This window comes from Cupressus sempervirens, chromosome 6 (assembly GCF_028749045.1).
Source record: "Cupressus sempervirens isolate cs-2001-9-10 chromosome 6, ASM2874904v1, whole genome shotgun sequence".
NCBI lineage: Eukaryota > Viridiplantae > Streptophyta > Pinopsida > Cupressales > Cupressaceae > Cupressus > Cupressus sempervirens.
This window is the reverse complement of record NC_143123.1, coordinates 332,932,297-332,955,955: the sequence shown is the minus strand read 5'-3', so window position 1 is coordinate 332,955,955 and position 23,659 is coordinate 332,932,297. Positions and strand designations below refer to the sequence as shown.

Below are 23,659 nucleotides of genomic sequence, written 5' to 3'. Positions count from 1 at the left end.
GATTGCTGCCTGCTTTGGTGTTTCTATTTGTTGTTCATAATTAATATCACAAATCAAGGTGGGGCATTCAATAACAAGTCAGAGAGGAATAAAGAGTATTTATAGCTAGGTTGCATGGGTACCTCCCCCGGCCCCCTCCTTTGGACCACGATAAGTTTGAACTAGTTCCAAGTTTGGGTCCGGTTTGAACTTGGTTCGATGAGGGTCGTCTTTTCTCAGACCTGGTTCGATCTGGTTTGAACTGGGGTTCGAACCCGGGCGAACCACCTCAAAAAAATCGAACCTAGTTCGAACCCACTGCTACGGATGGCATTTTAAGTGTTTTATTTGCAATTTTTAATAATTTTTTGGCGTCCATGTAACCTAAAAAGGTGTTATTAATTGGTTTTGTGCCCTCTCATTGTCATTTTATGTTTCTAAATAGGTTATTTTGTCTTAAAGGAGAGCACATAAATTTTTGAGCATGCATCCGGTCGTGCAAGGAGTTTGAAGATTGATTTGTTGGTGTTCTTCAAGTGTTTGTGCATCATTTATACACATTTGCAAACTTGCAATGGCTGAAAAAGATAATATTTTATTCCATTTGCTATTATTTTTGTTCTAGTTTTTTCATATTTTCATTTCTCTTTAATTCTTCACATGTTCTTGAATCTCTTCCATTATTCCGAAATTTCTCATTTCCTTGCATATAAATTATGAACATGTATCTAATTTCTTGCCATAGAAAAAGGAATGTCATCTACCTCTTCATCAATAGGCAACACTGAACAAAGAATGGAACCCAACTCTGATTCTCCTCTATGGAAGTATGTAAACATTATAAAACTGCTTCCAGGAGGTGGTGGATTCCGTTGGAGATGTCGAGGATGTGGTGTAGAAATAAATAGTTCTTATTACCGTGTGGTAGGTCATTTATGTGGTTATATTGGAAGAGGAGTCAAGAAATGCCCTGGCAAAAAAGGTGCCCCTATACCAAATCAAATTGTGTTAAAATATATTGAAGAGCATGAGGCAGCAGAAGAGAGAGAAGGACGCAGGGCAATAGACTTCAGTAGCAATAAAAGTAAAAGAGCAAAGGGAATGTGGCCGTCCTCAAATTTTATAGTACAAGACCACCCCTTCTTTAGTACTGCAGCAGACACTGACACTGAATATGTCCTCATTGTACACAAAAGAAAGGGGCCACTAGAAACTTCTTTTCAAAATAAGGGCCAGGAAATCGCTGATGTCAAGGTGGGAAGATGCCTGTATCCAAATGAGTTTTCTTTTAATGTTATCCGCTCTCCATTTTAGAAGGACATGTTGAGGGGTGCTAAAGAAGCTCTAAAAGGGTATTGTGGCCTCGGGTATGAGAAAGTGTGCACCACCTTATTGGATGACGAGGTCCAGCGGATTGAAAATCAATTGAAGCCCATAAGGAACTCATGGGTTGAGACAAGGGTGACAATTGTTTCGGATGGCTAGAAGGATTCCAGGAACCGTCCCTTGATCAATGTCCTTGCGGTGTCCCCTAAAGGGGCAATGTTTCTAAAAGCGGTAGATTGTGAGGGCAAAGTAAAAGATGGGCCATTTATTGCTGATATCCTAATTGAGGCCATTGAACAAATGGGTGCAAGAAATGTTGTCCAAGTCATAATGGACAACACAAAGAATTGTAGAGCAGCAGGTTTGTTGGTTGAATCACGATATCAACATATCTTTTGGACACCTTCTGCAGTCCATTCACTCAATCTTATGCTACAAAAGATTGGGAACCAAATTTAGTGGATCAAAACCATGTATGAAGAGGCTGAGGACATACAAATGTTTGTCACAAACCACTACATGACTCAATCTCTTTTCAGGAACTGCTCAAAATTGGAGCTATTGAAGGTAAATGAACTTGAACTCAAGTTAGTAATTTAATTTTTAATATTTGACAATTTCTGATTTTTCATATTTTACTTGTGCAATTGCCAATGTGTATACTTTTCTTAGTTTTCTAAAATATGTATCTAATAGTTGTTTTTTGCTTTAATTATGTCATAGGTTGCTAAGACCCATTTTGCATCACATATAATTGTCTTAAGACGACTTGTGCAAGTGAAAGATGCACTTCAAGGTATGGTAATTAGCCACAATTGGGGTGTATGGAAGCGAAAGAAAACTGAAAGGGCAAACAAAATGGAGGATAGGCTATTGGTTGAGTCATGGTGGGAACGTGTGGAATATCTCCTTAAGATTACCGAGCCCATCATGAGCATGCTTAGGTACACTGATATGGATAGGCCTTGCCTTGGAGAGATCTATGATGGCATAGACTCAATGATTGAGAAGATCAGGCAAGTTATAAATGAGGAGGAGCAAGATCTGCAATAGACCTTTTTGAAACAAGTGCAAAAAATTATTAATGAAACATGGAACAAAATGACCACTCCATTACATTTGCTTGCCTATGCCTTGACCCCCAAATACTATAGCTCCCAATATTGTGATCTACCAAGAAGGTTGCCACCATATAGAGATATGGAAGTGTCTGAGGGTTATCGGGCAGCATTTAGAAGAATATTTCCTGATGATGATATGAGAGATGTAATCATGGATGAGTTCATAGTGCTTGTCAATGCTAGAGGTCTAAGTAATGATGCTCTTTGTCATCGGTTCAAGAAGGATGCTCATGGTTGGTGGTACCTCCATGGCCAAAAATTCCAAACATTGCAGCCCCTTGCAATCAAAGTTATATCACAAGTAAGTTTTATTTTTAAAAAATTAGCTCACTTAGGTGTGAGTGCATATGGAGAGATGAAAATGGAATGTAGTTTGAGGTGAAATGAACTTTATAGTTGCCTTGGTAGAAAAGTGAAGTCAAGGAACATGGGAAAATATACATACGACATTTTTGACTTTTCAAAAAGTGACTTTAAGTAAAAAATGGGTTTTGGAGATGTAATTACACATAAGGCTTTCCATGTAATTGTGTCATGCGAGTGGATAAAGAAAGTGAGGAGTGAAAATAGAAGTGGAAAATGAGATTACATGCATGTGCGGATGGTGAATGAGATGAAACATTTGTAATCGCATTTGAAGGATGAGATGCAAAGCGTTGTGACATGGAAAATGGAAATGGAAAGTGATGATGTTTTCGCATGAAATAGAAGATAAAGTGAAGTGAAACGCGCTCAAGTTCTTGGGAAAGAACTTGCACTTTCTTCCAAAAGAAGAAAAACGAAAAAACAAGCAAGCAAACAACGAAAAACAAGCACAAAACAAACACATGCCTTTGGTCTTAAACTCAAACATGTCAACAAGCAAGTTGCTTTTAAGTGCAAATTCAAATTTGGAATTTGGGGAAATTCCAAAAGTGTGAAAATAAGAGTTTTCATCAGTTTTAAAGAAAAAATGCACTTTTTATGGCATACATTTGGACAAATGTGCAACTTCAAGCTAAAATATGCATGGAAATAACAAGATAAGGATGAATTGATGAGAAAGTTTGAAAATGTCCACTTACTTGGAGATCAAAGAGCCAAAATAGCAATAGTCATAGACTTTGAAGACCAGTTCTCCTCCAAATCCAGATTCTCAAACAATAATTTGAGTTTTCCTGTACTTGCTTTCAACAAACATTAATGAGCAATGAAGGGTCGAATTTCAAATGAAAATGCCAAATACATTGTCTCCAAAGACAATAGCATACATTAAAACTCAAAAATGACCCTCTTGATCAAAGGTATGGGCTAGAAATGCCATATTTTGAGTCTTTTGAACAAACACGTGACTATTTTATGCAAAAATCCGGGCTGTTTTTGCAAAAATGTGGCCAAAAAATGCATGTATTTGTGTCATTTTTGACTTGTGAATGCAAGAATAACTTCCTCAAATGCTAATACATGGATCCAAATGCAAAAAAGTGACTTCTCATAAAAGTGGATAAAAACCTCAATTTTTCGAGTGTTTTTAACAAAAACATGATTCGAAAAAAGACATGAAAGAAAAACGTTTTGGCATCTAAAGTTGAAAATTTGTATCACAATGCAATGACAAACACTTGAAATGCCAAACCAATTTCTCTTTGGGCAAAAACGTGAGCCAAAAATGGTGTTTTTTAAAGATTTTACCAAAAACATGCCCTTGGAGGGAGTTTGGAAAAATGTTTTTTAGCAAGAGAAATTCATTTTTGATGTTAGAAAATCCATTGCCAAGAAAAAACGACCTTGTTGGAGAAAATCTCTTCAAAACCACCAAGTAAATCTCTCACAATCTCCAAAATCGGGTTCTTGGAGGCCTATTACATGTGTTCTTCCAAAATCAGACTTTTTAGGAGGCATAACATGTTTTAAAATATGCAATTGGTTAAAATCAGACCTTTTGGGGAGGATTGCATATTTTAAGTTAAAGCTCATGTTTTTTTGATGCAATAACACATTTCAAGTTATAAACTCACCTTTTTGATGTTGTAGCATATTTCAAGTGAGTTTATATGCAATGGTAGCAAAAAGGTCCACTTTTGATGACTTTTACATGCAAAGACATGGAAAAGGTCCGCTTTAGATGGATTTATGCTTCTAAGTTGAAAATTATATGCAATGGCATGTAAAAGGTCCACTTTTGATGGATTTTACATGTAATGACATATAATTTGTCCACTTTTGATGACTTCAAGTGATTTTAATAAGCACATGTCAATTCAAATTCATTAAAATATTACTTAAATGGGATATAAATTATATTTACATATCATATTAATAATATGACATGTAAATACCATTTAAAAAGTAATATTTATTAGAGCATTTGATTTAAATGCTAAAAATTAAATTGACTATATAGTTAATATAGTCACATCAGTGAAAAATCAAAAAAATAAACTCAAGTTAAAAATATAACATAAAGTGCACTATACTTTAAGTGAAAATTTAAAAGAAAAGTAACTTTAAAACATAATATAAAATGAATTTAAGTTATATTTTTCAAAAAGTGAATGTCAAATTATAAATATAACATGATATTTTAAATTCGTGTTGTTGCATAAAAAAGGTCCACTTTTTGGGCACTAAAATGATGACTATCTTTGTTCCTTTGTTGCATAAGAAAGGTTGTTGTTGTGACTATATTTGTTCCTTTGTGCGATTATCTCCACTCTAACTAGGCAACTTACCATAGATTATGTTTGGATCCGACATAAATTGATAGCATAAAATTCCTTATCTTGATCACGTCTACATCCATGTCTGCTTTGTGTTGCTTGTTTGTGCACGCGTTCGTAGGTGTACCTTGTTTTCTTACGGTGATAGGAAGGTCGTATGGTGAAGACTCTGTTGGTCATATTGGTTGGATTTATGTTGTTTGTGCATGGTGGTACTGACCATTTAGGGGAGTGTTGTACAGGGAGAGACGGGGTGTCGTATGAAGGTATGACATAATGGGTGTGATACAGGGTTTTTGGGCAGCAAAGGGCGTACGAGACATTTCTTTTTCTGGTGGCTTTTGTGGCTCTGGTGGTGTTTGTTTCCTCAGGGATAGGATTTGGAGTCAAGTTTCCTTGGTTTTCTCTAATGTTATGGCAAGATTTCTATGGATCTACATCTGTTGCACTACTTCTCATCTTAGGGATTCTTTTCATTGTGGTTTTCTGTTCCCTCCAATCTTTGTTTATGTCATTGACAATGGCACTAGTGGTGACCCGTACAGTGATCTGTTCGACAACATATCTCAGTTTTTGTTGATGGTGGCATTCTCATTCTTGGGGACTTCAATGCCCATACTCAGGTTATGCAAACTCCTCATGAATGAGTTATTGATTCTTTGTGTGCTGAGGATTTGATCCAAACTCATTGGGCCTTATTAGGTCCTCTTAGGACTCCATCTACCCTTTCACTCAGTACGAAAAATATCTTATACAACTTTGTGGGTCTTCTAATATTATTGTTTGCAATGGTTTTTGTAATTTCTAGGATCCCATTTCTTCACTTGTTAACCTCATTGTGGTGGTGTAATGTTCCTCTTTTTAAGTAGCGTAAGAGTTAATGGATTTATCCTATCATTGGGTCCTTGTAGGCTAGTGCCAGTGATTAGAGGATCTTGTTGTGGAGTTATTTGGTTGCCTAGTGGCCAATTGTGACTTTTGGCTCCATTTAAAGGGAATTAGTATTTGTTGTAAGTCATCAGACAATTCTAGTGAGCTTTGATGATTTAGAGGAGTTATATGATGCTTTCAAATGTTACTTCTAATTTTTGATCTTGGCTCCAAGATTCTTGGAGGGAGTGCCTATTTTTAGTACATCACCTAGTTAGAACCATTCATCATCTTTTCTCATCACTAATCACTCTGTGCTATCAAATTTTCAATTTTGGTGTTGTTAGGCCATTTTTTCGCATGTTGGGTTCACTATTGGTTATAATTTAATTATATTTACTAAGGTTGCTATTTTAATTGAAATTGCTTAATGGGAACTTTAGTGTTAGAGCTCATTGGAACTAGGATGAAATTTCTCAAATCATGTGCACATGAGACATGAACCTTTTGTATATCATTATATTAGTAAAATGGTTAATTTTGGAACAATGGGCGAGTTCAACTAATGAAGTGACTTTATTATTTGTCAACTTTAAATTATAATGTAAAATTGCTTTCTAAGAGATGAAATCTTATATGTGAAAAGAGTAAATATGAAGCCACTAGCTATTTGGTGTGAAGGAGAAGCTATTTGAATTGAAATATTATAAAAGCAAGCTCTTGGAGATGTATATTCATTCTTAAGCATTTTTTATTTGGTGTTAAGTAATGTCAAGGTTTTGAGCTTCTTGTACCCCTTTCTGAGAGGCTATCAATAATCGATGTCCGACAACCATTAGGCACTTAATTAAATCTAAGTAGTAACATATATCTTATACCACTTCTAGGGATTGATATGCTTTAACCTAGATTTCTTATGTCTTTATACCATCCAAAGGAGTGTGGGTTTACTTGTCGTAGGGTGCTTGACACCAGAATTCCTCTGGTTTTACTTTGCCTCTCCCCACACAACACCATCTATCAACTCCTAGAAGTATAGTGAAGGAACAAAGAAATTGGCTAAACCATTCAAGTTCCCTATCATCACAAATTATCTAAATTTATGAAAGAAATATAATTCTATTCAATTATATGGATATACATTTGTCTATATTCCTATTTATATCCTATGTATGGCCCCAATAAATATGTATCCATAAAATGTTCTATACAATATATCATATTTTTCCATTCTTCAATATAGACTTCTATAACTTTATTTACCACCTTGGGATATACCTATTTATAAGTTAACAAAACTATTATAATAAAAATCATATATGATAAAATATGTTAGATATGTTTTTTATATTAGAATGCACGATATGCACGGGGTCTTGTCAAGGTAACTAGAGGTCAAAAGAGTCTTATTTGGAATCTTTTTCCCCTCTATCCAATTTGCTTAATTACACCTTTGACCCACGCGATGAGGAATTTTGGATTTGCACCTTTGATTGTGGGACCGCTTGTTAATATAGTATACTAAATGCCAAATATCTTCAATTATGATTCAAGAAAAATGTTCAATTTCTTATTACTTCCTTTCAATAATGATATGAGCTGGGATGGTGATTTCTTGATGTCGTTGCAGGAGAGTCCTGTCCCCTATAAATAGGGTGATGTGGACATGTAAGTTGGGTCTATTTGAATATGTTGCATCCCTTTCCATGTAATTGTCTGTCTCATTGGATGACATGGCAACACTGCCACTAGAGTGTCTATTGGTACCATATTTTTGTTATGCTTCTACCATTTGATACTTCGGTCAAGTTGACTTTTTTTCGCTCCATTCGAGAGTTTATGCATTCCCATTTAATTTCCATTTCCTTGATATAATTACAAAAATAAACATATCGATATATGATTCAATTGATAGAGTCCACAATATCAAACTAATATAGAAACAATATCAAATTACTATTAATGTAATTTGTCTTGACATTTAACTTCAATAATTTATTACCTAAATTTTATAAACCGGTACCAAATAGTTATTTTGTTTATATACAAGAGAAATAATTATTAGTGAAGCAGAGAAATAATTATTTATATATATTAGATTTAATAATTGTCTATGACAATACAGTTATTATTTATTGCCTATTGTTTGGGCTTACGAGAGGTCCACCGTTCCTCAAATTGCTTGCCCTCAAGAAGTTTCTATTTCTTATATGACATTTTATAATTGAAGATATTATCCCACCTTAAATCAATAGCTTTGGTTATTTTTCGATAAACATTATCATATAATGCCTCTTTGACATATTTTCTCTCTTTGTGATCATGTCTTGCTTTTTTGTTTGATCTCTCTTCCGTCTCTGTATTGAGTATTGTTTTTATGTTGGGGGTTCTCTCTCTCTCGCCACATCTATGTTCAGGACTCCATTTCTCTTTACATTTGTAACACCATTTTCTTTCCTTTGATTCTCTTTGTTGACAAGTGTGCCCCTTCCAAGCCTAAACATTCTTGTCCTATGTATTGCTGGTTTAATGATGACTACAACGATTTCCACTCATGCCTCTACCTTGCTTTCACTCACCATTACCTTTCCCCTCCTTGAAGTTGTCTTACTAGCTCTTCCATTGTAAGAAGCGCCTCTTTGTCCCAACATAATTGCCCTTTGTTCCTCCCTCTTTTGTTCCCCCATGACCTTGTGGTACTTTTCTCCCTTGTCACTCTACCCTCCCATTGAGCTGTAGTAGAGTTCGTTGTTCTCTCATGTCTCCACTATTTATGATATCTCTAGCCAGTCTCCTATTTAGATCAGCCTCTTGCTATGTGTCATCTTTCACTTGTTCGACTATTCTAGAAGCTCTTGGAAACATCTGTACCAAAAGGGCCATTGAAGAGGATAGTTTTCATTATAAGATCTTTAAGCATGGTGACATTGTCCTGTGTTCCTATCTTTTTGGGCTCTTCAATTAGTTGGTCTATTTGGGGTTTCCACCCTCTTGCACTTGACATATTACTTACCCAATCCACAAGGTTATTCCTATTTCTGACCCAAATAATTATAGAACTCTTATGGTTGATCACACTTTCTCAAAGTTGTATGCAACTATTCTTTATATCCTATTTGCTAGGGATCTTGATTGACGTCATATTAGGGCTAGAGGTTAAGTGGGTTTTAGGTAGGACTATCAGACTATGGATCACATCTTGACTCTTTGCACTATTACTGACGAGGCTCAGTCCCACATGAAGGTTTATTGCCACTTTGTTGACTTCTATAATGCCTTCAACGTAATTCCTCGATGGTTCCTTTTTCAAATGCTCCATGATATAGGCATTTTGGCTCCTCAACGGACCCTTTTTTAGACGCTCTGTGATATCAACATTCTGGCTCCTCGAGTGCCCTTTATTAGATGCTTTGTCATATCAACATTTGGACTCCTCTCCTAGCTTCCATTATTAGACTCTATGAGATGTTTCGGGGTTGTCTTATGATTCCCACTAGTTTCTTCAACTTCATTGTTATCACCATTAGGGTAAAGAAGGGGCGCCTCTTCTCTCCTACTTTATTCAGGATTTACATTGATGAGTTAGAGGAGTTTCTTCATTAGCACCTTCTTATGGGTGATGGTTGTCTTTTGTATCAGGTGTTGATTCATATCCTACTTTTGCATTTGATGTGGTTATTTTGGCCTCATCCTGGTGCAGGAGCACAAAAGTCACCAATTAATTACATGGAAGCATTGAAGAACAATAAAGACATAGAGGAGCCTAAATCAATCAATTGGCACATTTTGGAACCAATTATGGCCTTGGAGGCAATAATGCAAATGTGAGAAAATAATCCTAGAGGTCATGATAACATGACTAAAATAGTGGTGTTAGTGGGATTATTGGGTCTAGAACAACTTTATAATGCTTAGAATAAGGCTGTGAAGCCATTGAATAATATTTGATAGGTTAGAAGACTTAAGCTATGAATAAATAATAAGTTACAAATTCAAAAATCTGAATTGTAACAATTAGCTAGATTTAGGAGGGAAAGTCTATTTTATTTTATTATGCATTTGTTTTCAACTTCTAACCTTTTGGATTCAGTTTGGAAGTTGAAATATATTTTTAAAGCCTTTGTAAAGATGGAAAAGAAGATCAGTGAATATATACATAAATGTATGGCTGGAAGTGGAGATTTTGAATTAAAATTGAAGGTTTTCTCATGAGTTTGGTTTGTTACTGATTCTTATTGATTGAATCTCGCATTTAGATTGTTGGAGAATATTAATAGAGTCATATTGTAAGTCTCTACTTGTTTTGTTGATCTTTTAATACATTAAAATCTGATCTATACTGACTGGTGCAAGGAAATCAAGGTTTTTATCTAAGTTACCGGTGCGCTCAAGTTTGCCTCGGATGCCAGTGCTAGTGCAAACGGATTGCGGATGCGCCTGGGTTTTGCATTGATGCTCTCTTTATCAAATGCGCTCCCCTCATTTGAGCATACAAGTTGTTCCTTTCATAATATTTACTGGGTATGATTGCTGAGATAGTTATACCAGCGAGCAAGTTTAAGATTGGAACTATAGTTATTGGAGAAGGAACAATATTGTTCCTAAATTTTTAGAATACCAGCGAGCAAGCTTAAAAAACAATCTGAGTGTGATAACTGAGATAGTTATCTGAATAAGCATTGTGAACGTGGCTGATTTTTAGAAATAATGTTTTAATCACACAAAATTATAGTAAATATATATTATATTATATTTATTTTTTAAAAATAAAAATAAATAAATAAATATATATAACGCATCCAAAGGAAAATTAAAAAAATCATGCATCCGCGCATTAGATCCCTGCACCAGCATCAAAACCAGAAGTAGAATCGGTGACTTAGGTTTTAATTAACCGATTTTGGTAAACTTTTCATTTTGGAGTCGATTGCTTGAATGGTTTTATGATTCTCGAGTAATGGGCCACTAATAACATTTACATCAATAAACTAAGATTCGCAAGGGTACTCTATGAGTTTTATGGAGTAAAGTGAAGGAAACTTGAGGCTAGCCAATAGCAGCAAGAGTTTTGGATGAAGAAGCCTATATTTTTATTATTGGAGAAGTTGTAGGGCATCAAACACATGCTTTAGGATCAACCAATTGATCCCTGAAGTGATTGGGGTAAGTTGAATGAAGAAACTCTCATTGTAGGGCTTGTTTGAGGAGGGTTTTGGGGTTTCCATAGAAAATAAAGTCATAGACTGACATTGATTGTAGAATCCTTTAATTGGGACCAAAATACAATACTATCTTGTACTTCCTTTGTAAAAGTGGTGGTTTTAAGCTTAAAAAGGGGGCCATATTGGTACAACAAGGAAACGGTCCAAAACAACCCTATCTAAGTTTTTGATATGTTGTAGAAAAGCGAAATGGGTGTCTGAAAATGTAATTTATTTTTCAAGTTGTTTGGAAAAGTTGTGAGAAAATGGGTAAAAACAGACCTGGGCTGTCATAATCTAAGCAAAACTAGGCCTACAAGGGGCAATTTGGAGTTTAAGGATAAAAACCCTACCTAAAAGCCTAAAACCTATAGGTCCACTTCATATTAGGAGCGAACAAGTGATTCAAGTCATTTGGGGCATTGGATAAGTGATAATTTGAGTTTTGACTTCTGAGAGCCCTTTAGGTGTCATTAGGCCTATTGGACAAACCTTGTATTTTTCTATAAATCCATAGAAGTTTTGTTACCCACCACACACCTCTGCATTACATCCTTTAAGGGCTTACATAGACAATTAGATTGCTTGACTTCTTTTTGCGCTATGAGGATTTTGATTGTGAATCTGGGATAAACAAAGGTAATGGTCTTCAATTGCCTTATAACCTCTCATTTTCTCTTCACCTTCAGTGGCTCTAACCTTGAGATTGTTTCATCATATACCTATCTTGGGGTCAAGTTTTTGGGTTCTCATTTCAATTTGAGGCCTGCAATTTAGCTACATATCAATAAGGGGTTTGGGTTCCCTTTCTCTTATTTGAGACAATGTTTTAGGTATCATTTCTAGGGCATCCCGTCCAAGATAGCACTTCTTGACACTCTTGGTCAACCCATTGGGATCCATGGTTTAAGGGCCTTCCCTTCCAGAGTCTGACTGGGCTTCCATTGAGCAGGTTCAAATTGCCGTTTGGTGGTTCATCAAATGTAGATAGTCTACACCTCACAGTATTGCTCTTGCAGAGTTTGGGGTTTCCCTTTCAAGCTTGAGGCCATTTTTGACTTCGTTTGGTTCTTACACCGTCTTCTTGGTTTTGCTGATTATTGTAAGGGTTGCCTAAGGTATTTGTACTTTTCTTACTTCTCCTTAGAGTCCTTTGTTCTCTTGATTGCTCCTTTCACTCGCATTTGCAGTTGGCTTGCTGAGCTGCGTCCCTTTTGAGTACTATGGGGATTGAGATTAAGTGCCTTACCCTGTTTCAACATTCTTTGGATGCTACTCCCCACCTCCTCCCTCGGGGAGGAGTTGAATCGATGCATTAGGGATGATATTTATACATAGTACAAACATCCCCTTGCTTGTATGCATTAGCTTGGTTTGATAAAAATCCGGGGTATGTGATTCTCTGTTTCTTATTTTGGGAGGAACTTAGGGCTCCTAAACCTAAATTTTTTAAACTGGATGTCAATTACAACTTTTTAGTCCATACAAGCATCAACATTAGATCAATACAAGCTCCTTGCGAGAAAACATATTAGAAATCATCCATGGAAGAGAAAGATTCAGTACTTCGAAATTCACCTTTGTTTAGAAACCACCATCCTATGTGTTACATCCCTTCTCAATGAACTTTTCATATAACTATTTAGCTACCTAATTGGAGATGAGATGTTAATTTTGAAAAATGTTTTATGCATATTGACGGATATTGATACAAACTAATAGTTCCTATCCTTTTAAAGATTTTATCAGTGCTTTACATCTTTTGTTGGTAGGTTCCCTTCACCATATCTAGCAAACGTAAAAATTATATTCCAATTCTGAAGTTATGTTACTTTCTCTATCATTAAAAGCTACATTTCTTCTGATATAGCTTGTGTTGAATAGTCTTTTGGATATTTACAAGCTTCGGGCCTCTCTGGGCAACATGAGATATCTTCAAGGATTGTTATGTAAATCAAATCAGTCATTGCATTAACTTCCCATGTTGTGGGCTGACATTCATTGGTTGTATACTAAATGAAAAGTACTGCAGCTCAAATATTCTTCATCATGTGAACTAAAGACCCATAAAGCTTGCAAACAGATGGTTATTAAGGAATGGATGTACCAAATCTACAAAGTTTAAAAAGATAAATTTCAAATATCAAAGAACATTATGAACATTTCTAGACATGATGGGAACTTTTGTAAAATAGCTAGTTGTAATTGCATTTTATGTTTTAGTTGGTGATCAATTAGAAATAAGATTTGATGTATTTCCAAACCTTTAATGCTGTATTCGAAAGAATTCCTTTTTGTTATATATTTAGAGTTCGCATGATATGTTATAGCTTTATATTTGTTGAATTCAAGATGTTTTAATCATTAGCCAGTTCTTTCTGATTTTCAGATATCTGGGTCTTTAGTGAATCTGAGGAACCACACTGTCAATTGATAAATCTTATTCTATTATTGGTCTTACTTTTATTTTGTGTCTTTTTGACTGCTTGCATATTATCTAATTGACATATTTACTTTGTAAATATTTGTCTTTTCTTCTTAGATGTTTAGTTTCTAAAAAAATGTAGCTTTGGTTGTTTGCCTCACTTTGAATGCACAAATATATTTTGTTTACTAGTTTATATTTATAGTAGTGTTTTTAATTTCTTCTTTCTTTTTTTCTTTTGATGTAGAGTAAATATTTCTAATGGAGGATACTTGGTCATTGAAGAAACGGAGGCATTAGTTTCAATTGATGTCAACAGTGGTACGCGTTTGCTTAGTAAAGAGATGTGTGAAAAGCAGCCTATTCTTGAGCTCAATCTTGCAGCAGCTAGACAAGTAAGTGGAAGTCTCTTTTCTGAGAAAGATGTTGTAAAGATATATTGTAATAACCACCCATTTTTTGTTTTTTTGAGGAGACTTGCAGATTACTAAGTATTATCAATTAAAGTGTTATTTTCAACATGGCATTTTGACAAACATGTAGCAAACATAGAGCAATAAATATGCAAAGTCTAGAACCTCCATATTTCTTGATAAAATATTGATTTTGCAATAGAAATGTTTACATAGAATTGACCTATAGGCTGCAGTAAATATTATGACTGATATTTAACAATTACAATGCCTAAAATGAACAGTATGATGGAAGGAATCTGGAAGTAGTGATATGCAGATGAAATGATAGCGTCCCAACTTTTTAATTGACAAGAGTGGGCAAGAAAACTAAATGCAACACTGTTCATACACTGTAGCAGCACTATTCACAACATTGTAGCAATTTCACTATTCACACGCACTGTAGCAAAACATTGTTCACACGCACTGTAGCAAAAACACTATTCACGCACACTGTAGCAAAATCACTATTCATAGGCATTGTAGCAAACACTATTCATGGCTGCATAACCTGAACTTTAGAGCTCTTAAATCATATGTAAAATCACTGATAAATCCCATTGTGTTTCTTGAATGAAAACGCCCGATAATCCTCCTGATTGTGTCTTTCAACAACGAAGAGAATGCTAGCAAAGAGGGGTTTCATCCTCCAAGCATAACAATTAGATTTCCCAAAAATCTGATAGCATAATAATATTATCATCCAAGCATGCACCAACTTATTCCAGCCAAGAGAATATAAACTCCCCCAAGAAGTCATCTTCATTTGCATAAGCAGTGTGGGATAAATGGGAAATACCTTTTTAAAACAACTTTATAATAAAGTGACTTAATTGATAAGTCTTTTATTTAATTATCGCTTTATAATAAAGTAAATTAACTTCGGCATTAAAATCATATAAGAGTTGAACTCAGAATACCATGTATGATAGCTCATCGGAAAGAGCTCAACCAAATCTACCAAGCCGAACACTTGAAATTTCCATATCACTTGACTCCCATTGACTTACTAAAGTTAGCAACCTTTGAAAATATTGCCAAATGAGCTCCCTAACCACTTCATTAGCCTACAGAAGCTCCTATCAGAGGCTAATCTGTTGACCCTGACGGTCACCTTAAGTAGGGGACATTACATATATCTATGGTTGCATGTATAATCCATCTGCAACTGTAAAATCATTTGAATTAAATAAAATCAGACTTTATTCTATTGCTTGGTGTGAAGTAGTTGCTATTAGTTTCTTTCATTATTTTATATTATATTCAATCATTGCAATTCTTAACATAAAAAAACAAGAAAACAAAGCTAACAAGAAATCAGAAAATCAGATAAACACATAAAAACCAAGACTGTAGCAAACAAATCAGAAATTGCAAATTCCAATCTGGGGGTGACACACCACACTTCACGTTCCAAATGTCCTTTTCCTTGGAGATGCTATTTGTTTCGGAAGGTGTCATGGAATGCTACAAATAATGCAACAAATTGCTAAGTGTAAACTTTTTATTAATAAGTACCCATTGTTATTCTATACAACTTGTGCTGCTCATTTTTGCTACCCGTCATTAAGATCATGCTGGCCCATGAAGTATTTAATACTATTGTGATCAGTCTTGATCACGAAATGTCCACCTACCAAATAAGATGAAAATTTGGCCTATGCATGCATTATGGCCAACATTTCCCTGTTGTAGATAGAATAGCTTCTTTGAACTCCTCGGAGTTTTCTACTCTCAAAAGCAATGGGGTGTCTCTCCTGCATCAATACTGCCTCTATCCCATCTCCTGAAGCATCACACGAAAGCTCGAATGGTTTCGTAAAATCCGGTAGAGCTAGAACTGGACAAGAGGACATTACTTGTTTGAAGTGGTCAAAACATCTCTACGCTGCCTCTGTCCATTTGAAGGCCCCCTTCTTGGTGAGATTCGTTAAAGTTGCAACAATCTGTGAGAATCTCCTAACAAACCTCGTGTAAAAACGACATAAACCAAAGAACCCCTTGAGTTGTGTGAGGTTTGTGGGAGTAGGCCAATCCACAATAGCTCTAGTCTTTTCGGGATCAACCCGAATGCCATCTGCACTAATGATATGCCCAAGGTAAAGGAGCTCGGTCATGCCAAACTTGCATTTAGATTCCTTGGCATACGACTCTCTCTCCAGAATAGATATCACCTCCTCTAGATGTTGTAAGTGCTCCCAGATCTTACTGAAGACCAAGATTTTATCAAAGAAGATCAAGACGAATCTCTTCAACTGCCTCCTGAATACCTAATTCATACAACTTTGAAATGTAACGGGTCCATTGGTTAGTCCAAATGGTATAACCATAAACTCAAAATGGCGATAGTGACATTGGAAGGCTGTCTTCTTGATGTCCTCTGCTCTCATTTGAATCTGATGGTATTCGGATCGTAAATCAATTTTGGTGAAGAAGCATGCCCCATGCAGCTCATTGATCAACTCATCAATCTTAGTAATGGGATACTTGTTTTTAATTGTTTTCTTATTCAGTGCCATGTAATCGATGCACATGCGCATCGTCCCATCCTTATTCACCAAAACTATTGCTGAAGCAAAAGGGATTTTGCTAGGTCTAATGTGCTCCATCGCCAACAACTCCTTAATTGCCTTTTCTATCTCATCCTTGTGTTTCTTAGGATGACGATAGGGAGTAATCATAATTGGTTTGGCTCCTTCCTCGAGTTCAATAACATGCTCTATTCCCCTGTCAGGAGGAACCCCATGCAGAATCTCGCCAAATACTTTAGTGTGACCGTCAAGTATCTCCTGGATATCTGGTGGATGACTCTTCCCTTGTGCCTCTCGTGAAGATGGCACAGTGAAACATTTTGCTGCCCACTCTATGCCATTATGCCAAAAAGTCTCTGCATTCTCCTCAGGGAGATTACCTTGCAACTGCCATCTGAAAGTCCTCTGAGTACAATAGTTTTGCCCTCATGATGGAATCTCATCTCCAATTTTGCTAGGTTGAGTGTGAACTCAACTAGTGATGCCATTCATGTCATGCCGAGGATGACATCATAGTCTCCCATGCCTATTACAAGGAACTCATCCTCCAACTCATAGCCATCTCCAAACTTGATTTGAAGATTAGATATCTCTTGAGTGCATATTAAATTTGTCACCATTAAGCTACTATGGCTCTAAACCTAGCATGCTTCTCGGTCTGTAAGCCTCTCGTAGCTACCAACTATGCATCAATGAAGTTATGTGTAGTCCTGGTGTCAATGAGAGAAATCACTTTCTACCCATGGGTAGTACGCTTGACCTTAAATGTGATCACCTTTTGAGCCCCTGTCAACCATGCCAATGACCTGTCATCCTTAGGAATGTCGTTCTCCTTTGGAGTGCTACTATCCACCAAATCAGAGTGTTGTTCCTCCCCCTCTGACTGTGACTCCTCCACTAAGAAATACTCTATTTGATTTGCCTTAGCTTTGAGAGGGCACTTATGAGATAAATCTCAAGGCTCTCTGGAATGAAAACATAGTTTCTTCCTCAACTCATTCCAAGTGTCATTGTCCAACTTATTATCCCTTTTTGGCTGAGCATCCTTGTGAAAAGATTTTTTGTGCTTTTCCTTATCCTTCTTCATATGTGAACCCCTATGCTGAAATTTGTTCCTAAAAAAAGAAGCTGCTAAGTCATGAGCCTTCTTGGTGGCCTCCTGTAATGTAGCCGGCTCATGCCGCTTGACTCAACTCCTCAAGGGCTCTATGAGTCCATCCATAAATAGCACTACTAATCTCCTCTCTGAAATATTTGTAACTAACACAACTAACCTCTGAAATTCACTGATGTATGTCTTAACTGATCCCCACTGCTTGAGTTGTGCCAACTCTTTAAACTGTAGCTCAGGATCTTTGGTATCAAATCTTTCTCTGAGTCTTTTAGCGAACTGTGATCTGATTATGCCCCATGGTCACCATGCCATGGTGCCTCCACTCATGCGCTGGACCATCCAAATGAATAGCTACATACTTGATAGCTTCCTCCTCAGGTATCAGATTCAACTGGAAGTATGTATCTACCTTCTACACCCAAGCTCGTGCAGTCATCTTCCCTAAAGCATCATAATAAGATAAAGAAAGTTTTCTAACTTCCTTTCTTAGCTCAAATTCTTGATTCCTCCCTCCCGCTCTAGGCATGTTTCTCATCCTTACGTCCATGTAATCTTTGAGGGAAATATTTGCTTGAAACTCTGGTCCACTAGCCTTCTAGTCTGTCCTGAACTGATCCTGTAACTTGGTAATCTGTGGTTCGTTTACTGGCTGAAGTGGAGCTCTGGGTGAGAAGGTGGGTAGAAGAGGTCTCGAGCTTGCTGTACAAGCTGGGCGTGCAACATGTCTAAAGTTATCAGCCTCATTCCCATTGTTGCCATATCTGTTATTATTACCATTAATTTTATTCTTAGGACCATTGTGGTTGCATCGGCCTCTATTATTATCATTGCCCCCATTTCCATTGTTTACATCACCTGGATTAATATTGATGCCCATCTGTCTAGCCATAAGCTGCAACATCATATTCATTCTCCTATTTTGCTCCTATTACATACACTGCCCCTCCTCCAATGTACCCAATAACTGTCTGAACATTACCTCCTAATCTAGACCAACATTCTTGCCTCCACCTAGTCCTGTATTCTTGTCATCTCGGTCACCCATACTGCTGTCTTGAACAAAGAATATCTCCTCTATGTCTGTATGATTGGATTCTATGTTCACCTACATGGATGAACTAGACTATTTGCTCTGCGAGTTTGAATCTTTGTTGTCTTGCTCTGGTATGGCGGAAGTTAATGGTCTTTGTTGCATGCTCAAACATACATTCTAAACCTGTTTTATTTCTGACTTTAGTGTTTTGACATTTTGTCAAACACTTTTCCTTTCTTCGACTATTTCAAATTCCTTGTAAGGCTTCCACAGGATGGTAGAACTTAAAGCTTTGATACCACTGTAATAATCGACCCTTTTTTTTTTTTTTTGAGGAGACTTGCAGATTACTAAGTATTATCAATTAGAGTGTTATTTTCAACATGGCATTTTGACAAACACTTAGCAAACGTACAACGATAAATATGCAAAGTCTAGAACCTCCTTATTTGTTGATTAAATATTGATTTTGGAATAGAAATGTTTACATATAATATGCCTTATAGGCTACAACAAATATTCAGACTGATATTTAACAATTACAATGCCTAAAATAAACAATATGATGGAACCTAGAAGTAGTGATCTGCAGATGAGATGACAACATCCCAACTTTTTAACCGACAAGAGTGGGCAAGAAAACTCAATGCAACATTGCCATACACTGTAGCAGCACTATTCACGATATTGTAGCAATTTCAATATTTACATGCACTATAGAAAAACACTGTTCACGTGCACTGTAGCAAAAACACTATTCACGCACATTGTGGCAAAATCACTATTCACGAGCACTGTAGAAAACACTATTCATGACTGCATAACTTGGACTTTAGAGCTCTTAAATCATGTGTAAAATCACCGATAAATCCCACTGTGTTTCCTGAATGAGAACACCCGATAATCCTTCTGACTGCGTCTTTCAACAATGAAGAGAATGCTAGCAAAGAGGGGTTTCGTCCTTCAAGCCCAACAATTAGACTTCACAGAAATCCAATAGCATAATACTAATATCATCCAAGCATGCCCCAACTCATTCTAGCCAAAAGAATATAAAGTCAGCCAAGAAGTCAACTTTATTTGCATAAGCAGTGTGGGATAAATGAGAAATACCTTTTTAAGACAACTTTATAATAAAGTGACTTAATTGATAAGTCTTTTATTTAATTATCACTTTATAATAAAGTAAATTAACTTCGGCATTAAAATCATACAGGAGTTGAACTTAGAATACCATGTATGATAGCTCGTCGAAAAGAGCTCAACCAAATCTAGCAAGACGAACACTTGAAATTTCCAGATCTCTTGACTCCCATTGACATACTAAAGTTAGCAACCTCTGAAAATATTGCCAAATGAGCTCCCTAACCAGTTCATTAGCCTACGGAAGCTCCTGTCATAGGCTAATCTATTGACCCTTATAGTCACATTAAGTAGGGGACATTACATATATTTATGATTGCATGTATAAGCATGCATGTATAATCCATCTGCAAGTGTAAGATCATTTGAATTAAATAAAATCAGACTTTATTCTGTTGCCTGGTGTGAAGTAGTTGCTATTAGTTTCTTTCATTATTTTTTAATAATATTCAATCATTGCAATTCTTATCATAAAAAACCAAGAAAACTAAGCTAAAAAGAAATCAGAAAATCAGATAAACACATAAAAATCAAGACTGTAGCAAGCAAATCAGAAATTGCAAATTCGAATCTGGGGGTGGCACACCACACTTCACGTCCCAAATGTCCTTTTCTTTGGAGATGGTAATTGTTTTGGAAGGTGTCATGGAATGCTACCAATAATGCAACAAATTGCTAAGTGTAAAGTTTTTATTGATATACACCCATTGTTATTCTAGACAAGTTGTGTTGCTCATTGCCTTGATGTCGTTTTGGAGGATCTTTGGAAATTCCATGCAATAGAGTATTTGTGGAGCTTCTAAAAATATATACTGTCATAGTCATTTATTAATCTACTTTACTATACTCTCCTAAACTTTAACTATACAAGAACACCTAGGCCTCATGCATTTTTAAGTTGATTAATCTGACATAGCAGGACAAGGACAGCTGTATTTATTATTCGTGGATAGCAATTTGATTGCTAGGGCAGTGAGACTGAGAATACACTCAAGGGAAGGAATGATAACACTATGTTGGGTAAAAATTTTGTACGTCACTGACTACAACTTACAAAATTGTGACTTTAGGCAACATTTCATCTCTCTGCTCTCAACAATAGGGGGGAGGCTCCCTATTTACTATAGATGGCTTTGTAGGAACTTAACTAAAATTACAAAAAAGATAATTTTTTTGATTAATTCCTCTTTTTTCAGGAATGATTTGCATACAACTATAATTTTCCAATTTAATAAAAAGTGCCTTATTGCTATGATAATACTGGTGACCTTGGAATTGACGTAAGGACAACACTAGGGGCAGCAGCTTACTTTTTATATTTTGTGAAAGAAAAATAGGAACCCAAAGTCTCCTGCATTTGTCCTGAATAAGGATTCAAGCAGAATAATCTATTAAAGCACAAAGTCTCTTACCAAATACTCTCAAATTTAATAAAAACACCTACAGAATTGTAGCCACTATTCTCTATTATAATTTGTCCTCCTACAAAGCGAAGTCTTCAAAAGTTCAAATTGGCTCTAAATGCAATAGGTAGTTCAAAGTTTGCATGATTAAATTCAAATCCCTCTTGATGAAAGCTCCAAAACTCACAATCAATATCCAAAAAATGTTGTCACGTAACACCTTGAAATAACACAAAGTTTCAAAGCAAGTTGCCTCTTTTATTATAACAATTTAGATTTATATCCAAGCACAAAGTCTTAGAGTGCACATATAAATTGGCTCAATTTTTTTGCCTTGCCAAAAGATGATTATATACAATGAGCTCTCTTATTTATATAGGGAAATAAGAGAGAGAAAGGTAGAGGAAAAGTGGAACAACTTCAACCACCTTGACTAATATCTAAGTAACTACTTTGACTTTATTTCAAAGTTGCATGCCTAATGCAGTTGCAACTTGATTATATGTTACAAATTTGCACGTGATACTATCCCATGCAATTACATCCTAGTTTTCCATCACATGTAACATGTCAATTACAAATAATATTCTAAGTGTCTTACAAGACACAAATTCTATGACATCAAGCTTTATTGATCTTCATGCTGCTACAAGATGCCTGATATTCTACGATTGTTGTGCTCATGTTTGGTGGAAGCATCTCAAATTGGAAAATGAATATGCATCCTTGATTGTTCCGTTGAGTGTTCATTGATCTTTTTAGCTTGAAAACATTCTATGCTTGTAATCATTCTTTCACCTTCTTGTAGGTTCCATCACGTGATCACTTTGACTTTACATTCCTCTTTCTCTTTTGCATGTCTGGGGTTATGCTTGTTGTTATTGACTTTCCAGAAAAAACCAACGTATGTTCAAGCATAGATGGATCATTTTTGGACTTTTGATGTGTAGAAACATGGATTTGGGTAAAGTATGAATAGGGAAAGTGTGTGGGATTATTGCAGAGAGCGAATGAACAAATGGGTCAAGCATAGAATGGCTAAAATAACCAAAAATGGAATTTTTGAAGTGGATTGCATATGCGAGCAAGAAGTTTGAAATTAAGTGAGCAAGGGTAAATATAAATAACACATTGAGTATCTCATATTTTAACAAGTGCAAACTGTGAAACTCTATCCGGTAAGCATGTGGGGAAGTCTCTAATCATAGGGCAGCCATATGGAAGTACACGAAATGCGTAATGGTGGGGTTTTAATTTGCATTCACATGTGAGGGAAAAAAAAACTTATCTTTCTTTTAAGAACAAGATTTTACACCCGACTGCATATGCAAGTAAGATGAGACCTCGCATATGCAACTTTGGAGAAGAATAGAAGATAGAAGGAACAGCTTCATATGCACAAAAACATGCAATTCTAAAAATGGAAATGACAAAGATTTGCATTCACAAGAAAACAAATATATACATTAATGCCTCAAGGAAAACAATAAAGAAATTTCACCTCAACTCCACAAAAAATGAGAAATCAAGTCTTTATCCAAATTTTTAGCAAATTTGAAATAAATCCAAGAGATTTAGTATTTTAGATTTGTCCAATATCACAAGACTTATATAGATTTCGAATTTCAAACATTAATGATAGTCAAGATTCGAATTTGGACATGTGGAGATAGTTAGAGAGATACAGTACCCAAAAAATGGAACATACTTTGACCAAATCAATGCCATGTGCAAATGCATTAAAAAACGGCATCTAGGGCATCATTTTAAGCTTGAAAATGATGAAGAACAAGCTGAAAATAAAATACCCTAGGAAACTCTTTGGAATGTTGGAAACCAAAATCCACCAAGAAATGCAAGGTCTTTTGTAGAAAACGTGTTGTAGACGGGCCGTTTTTGACCAAAAGCATGTAACATATGACATGCAATCACTCTAGAAGAAAAATGCCCAAGAATACCTTATATTTGAGTTCAAAATGTGACTTTTTTGAGTGAAAAATGTGCCCAAGGGTTGCCAATACTTGGATGCACATTTAGATAGTGTTTGCATATGAAAATGATGCACAATGACCCTCCAAATCCATGGTGAAAGTGAAAAACGAGATTTCTTGCATGAAACACACATAAAAACAATGTGTTCTTCCTCAACAAATCACCACTTTGCCCTAGATAGAGGAAAACACACAACTTTTTGGACCAAATGCATGTTATAAAATACATGCATATCCACCAAAAATCTCCACTCTTAGTTGACCATTTCAATTTCTAATGAAAATGTGTTTTTAGGAAGCATATTTATATTAGGAAATATATGTAACGTGATATAAAATCTCCACTTTTGCTCCAAGTGGAATTTACA

The 23,659-nt window shown here is 35.8% G+C and overlaps 1 protein-coding gene across 2 annotated transcripts in view; it reads left to right on the top strand.

Moving 5' to 3' along the window:
• The window catches only part of RNEE/G (RNAse E/G-like protein), a 367,518-nt gene that overhangs the window by 178,116 nt on the left and 165,743 nt on the right, over positions 1 to 23,659 (top strand). For both annotated transcript variants that reach the window (XM_089788092.1, XM_089788093.1), the window contains exon 8: positions 13,869 to 14,016. In XM_089788092.1, the coding sequence (XP_089644218.1) occupies positions 13,869 to 14,016 (148 nt within the window). The remainder of the gene's footprint in view (positions 1 to 13,868; positions 14,017 to 23,659) is intronic.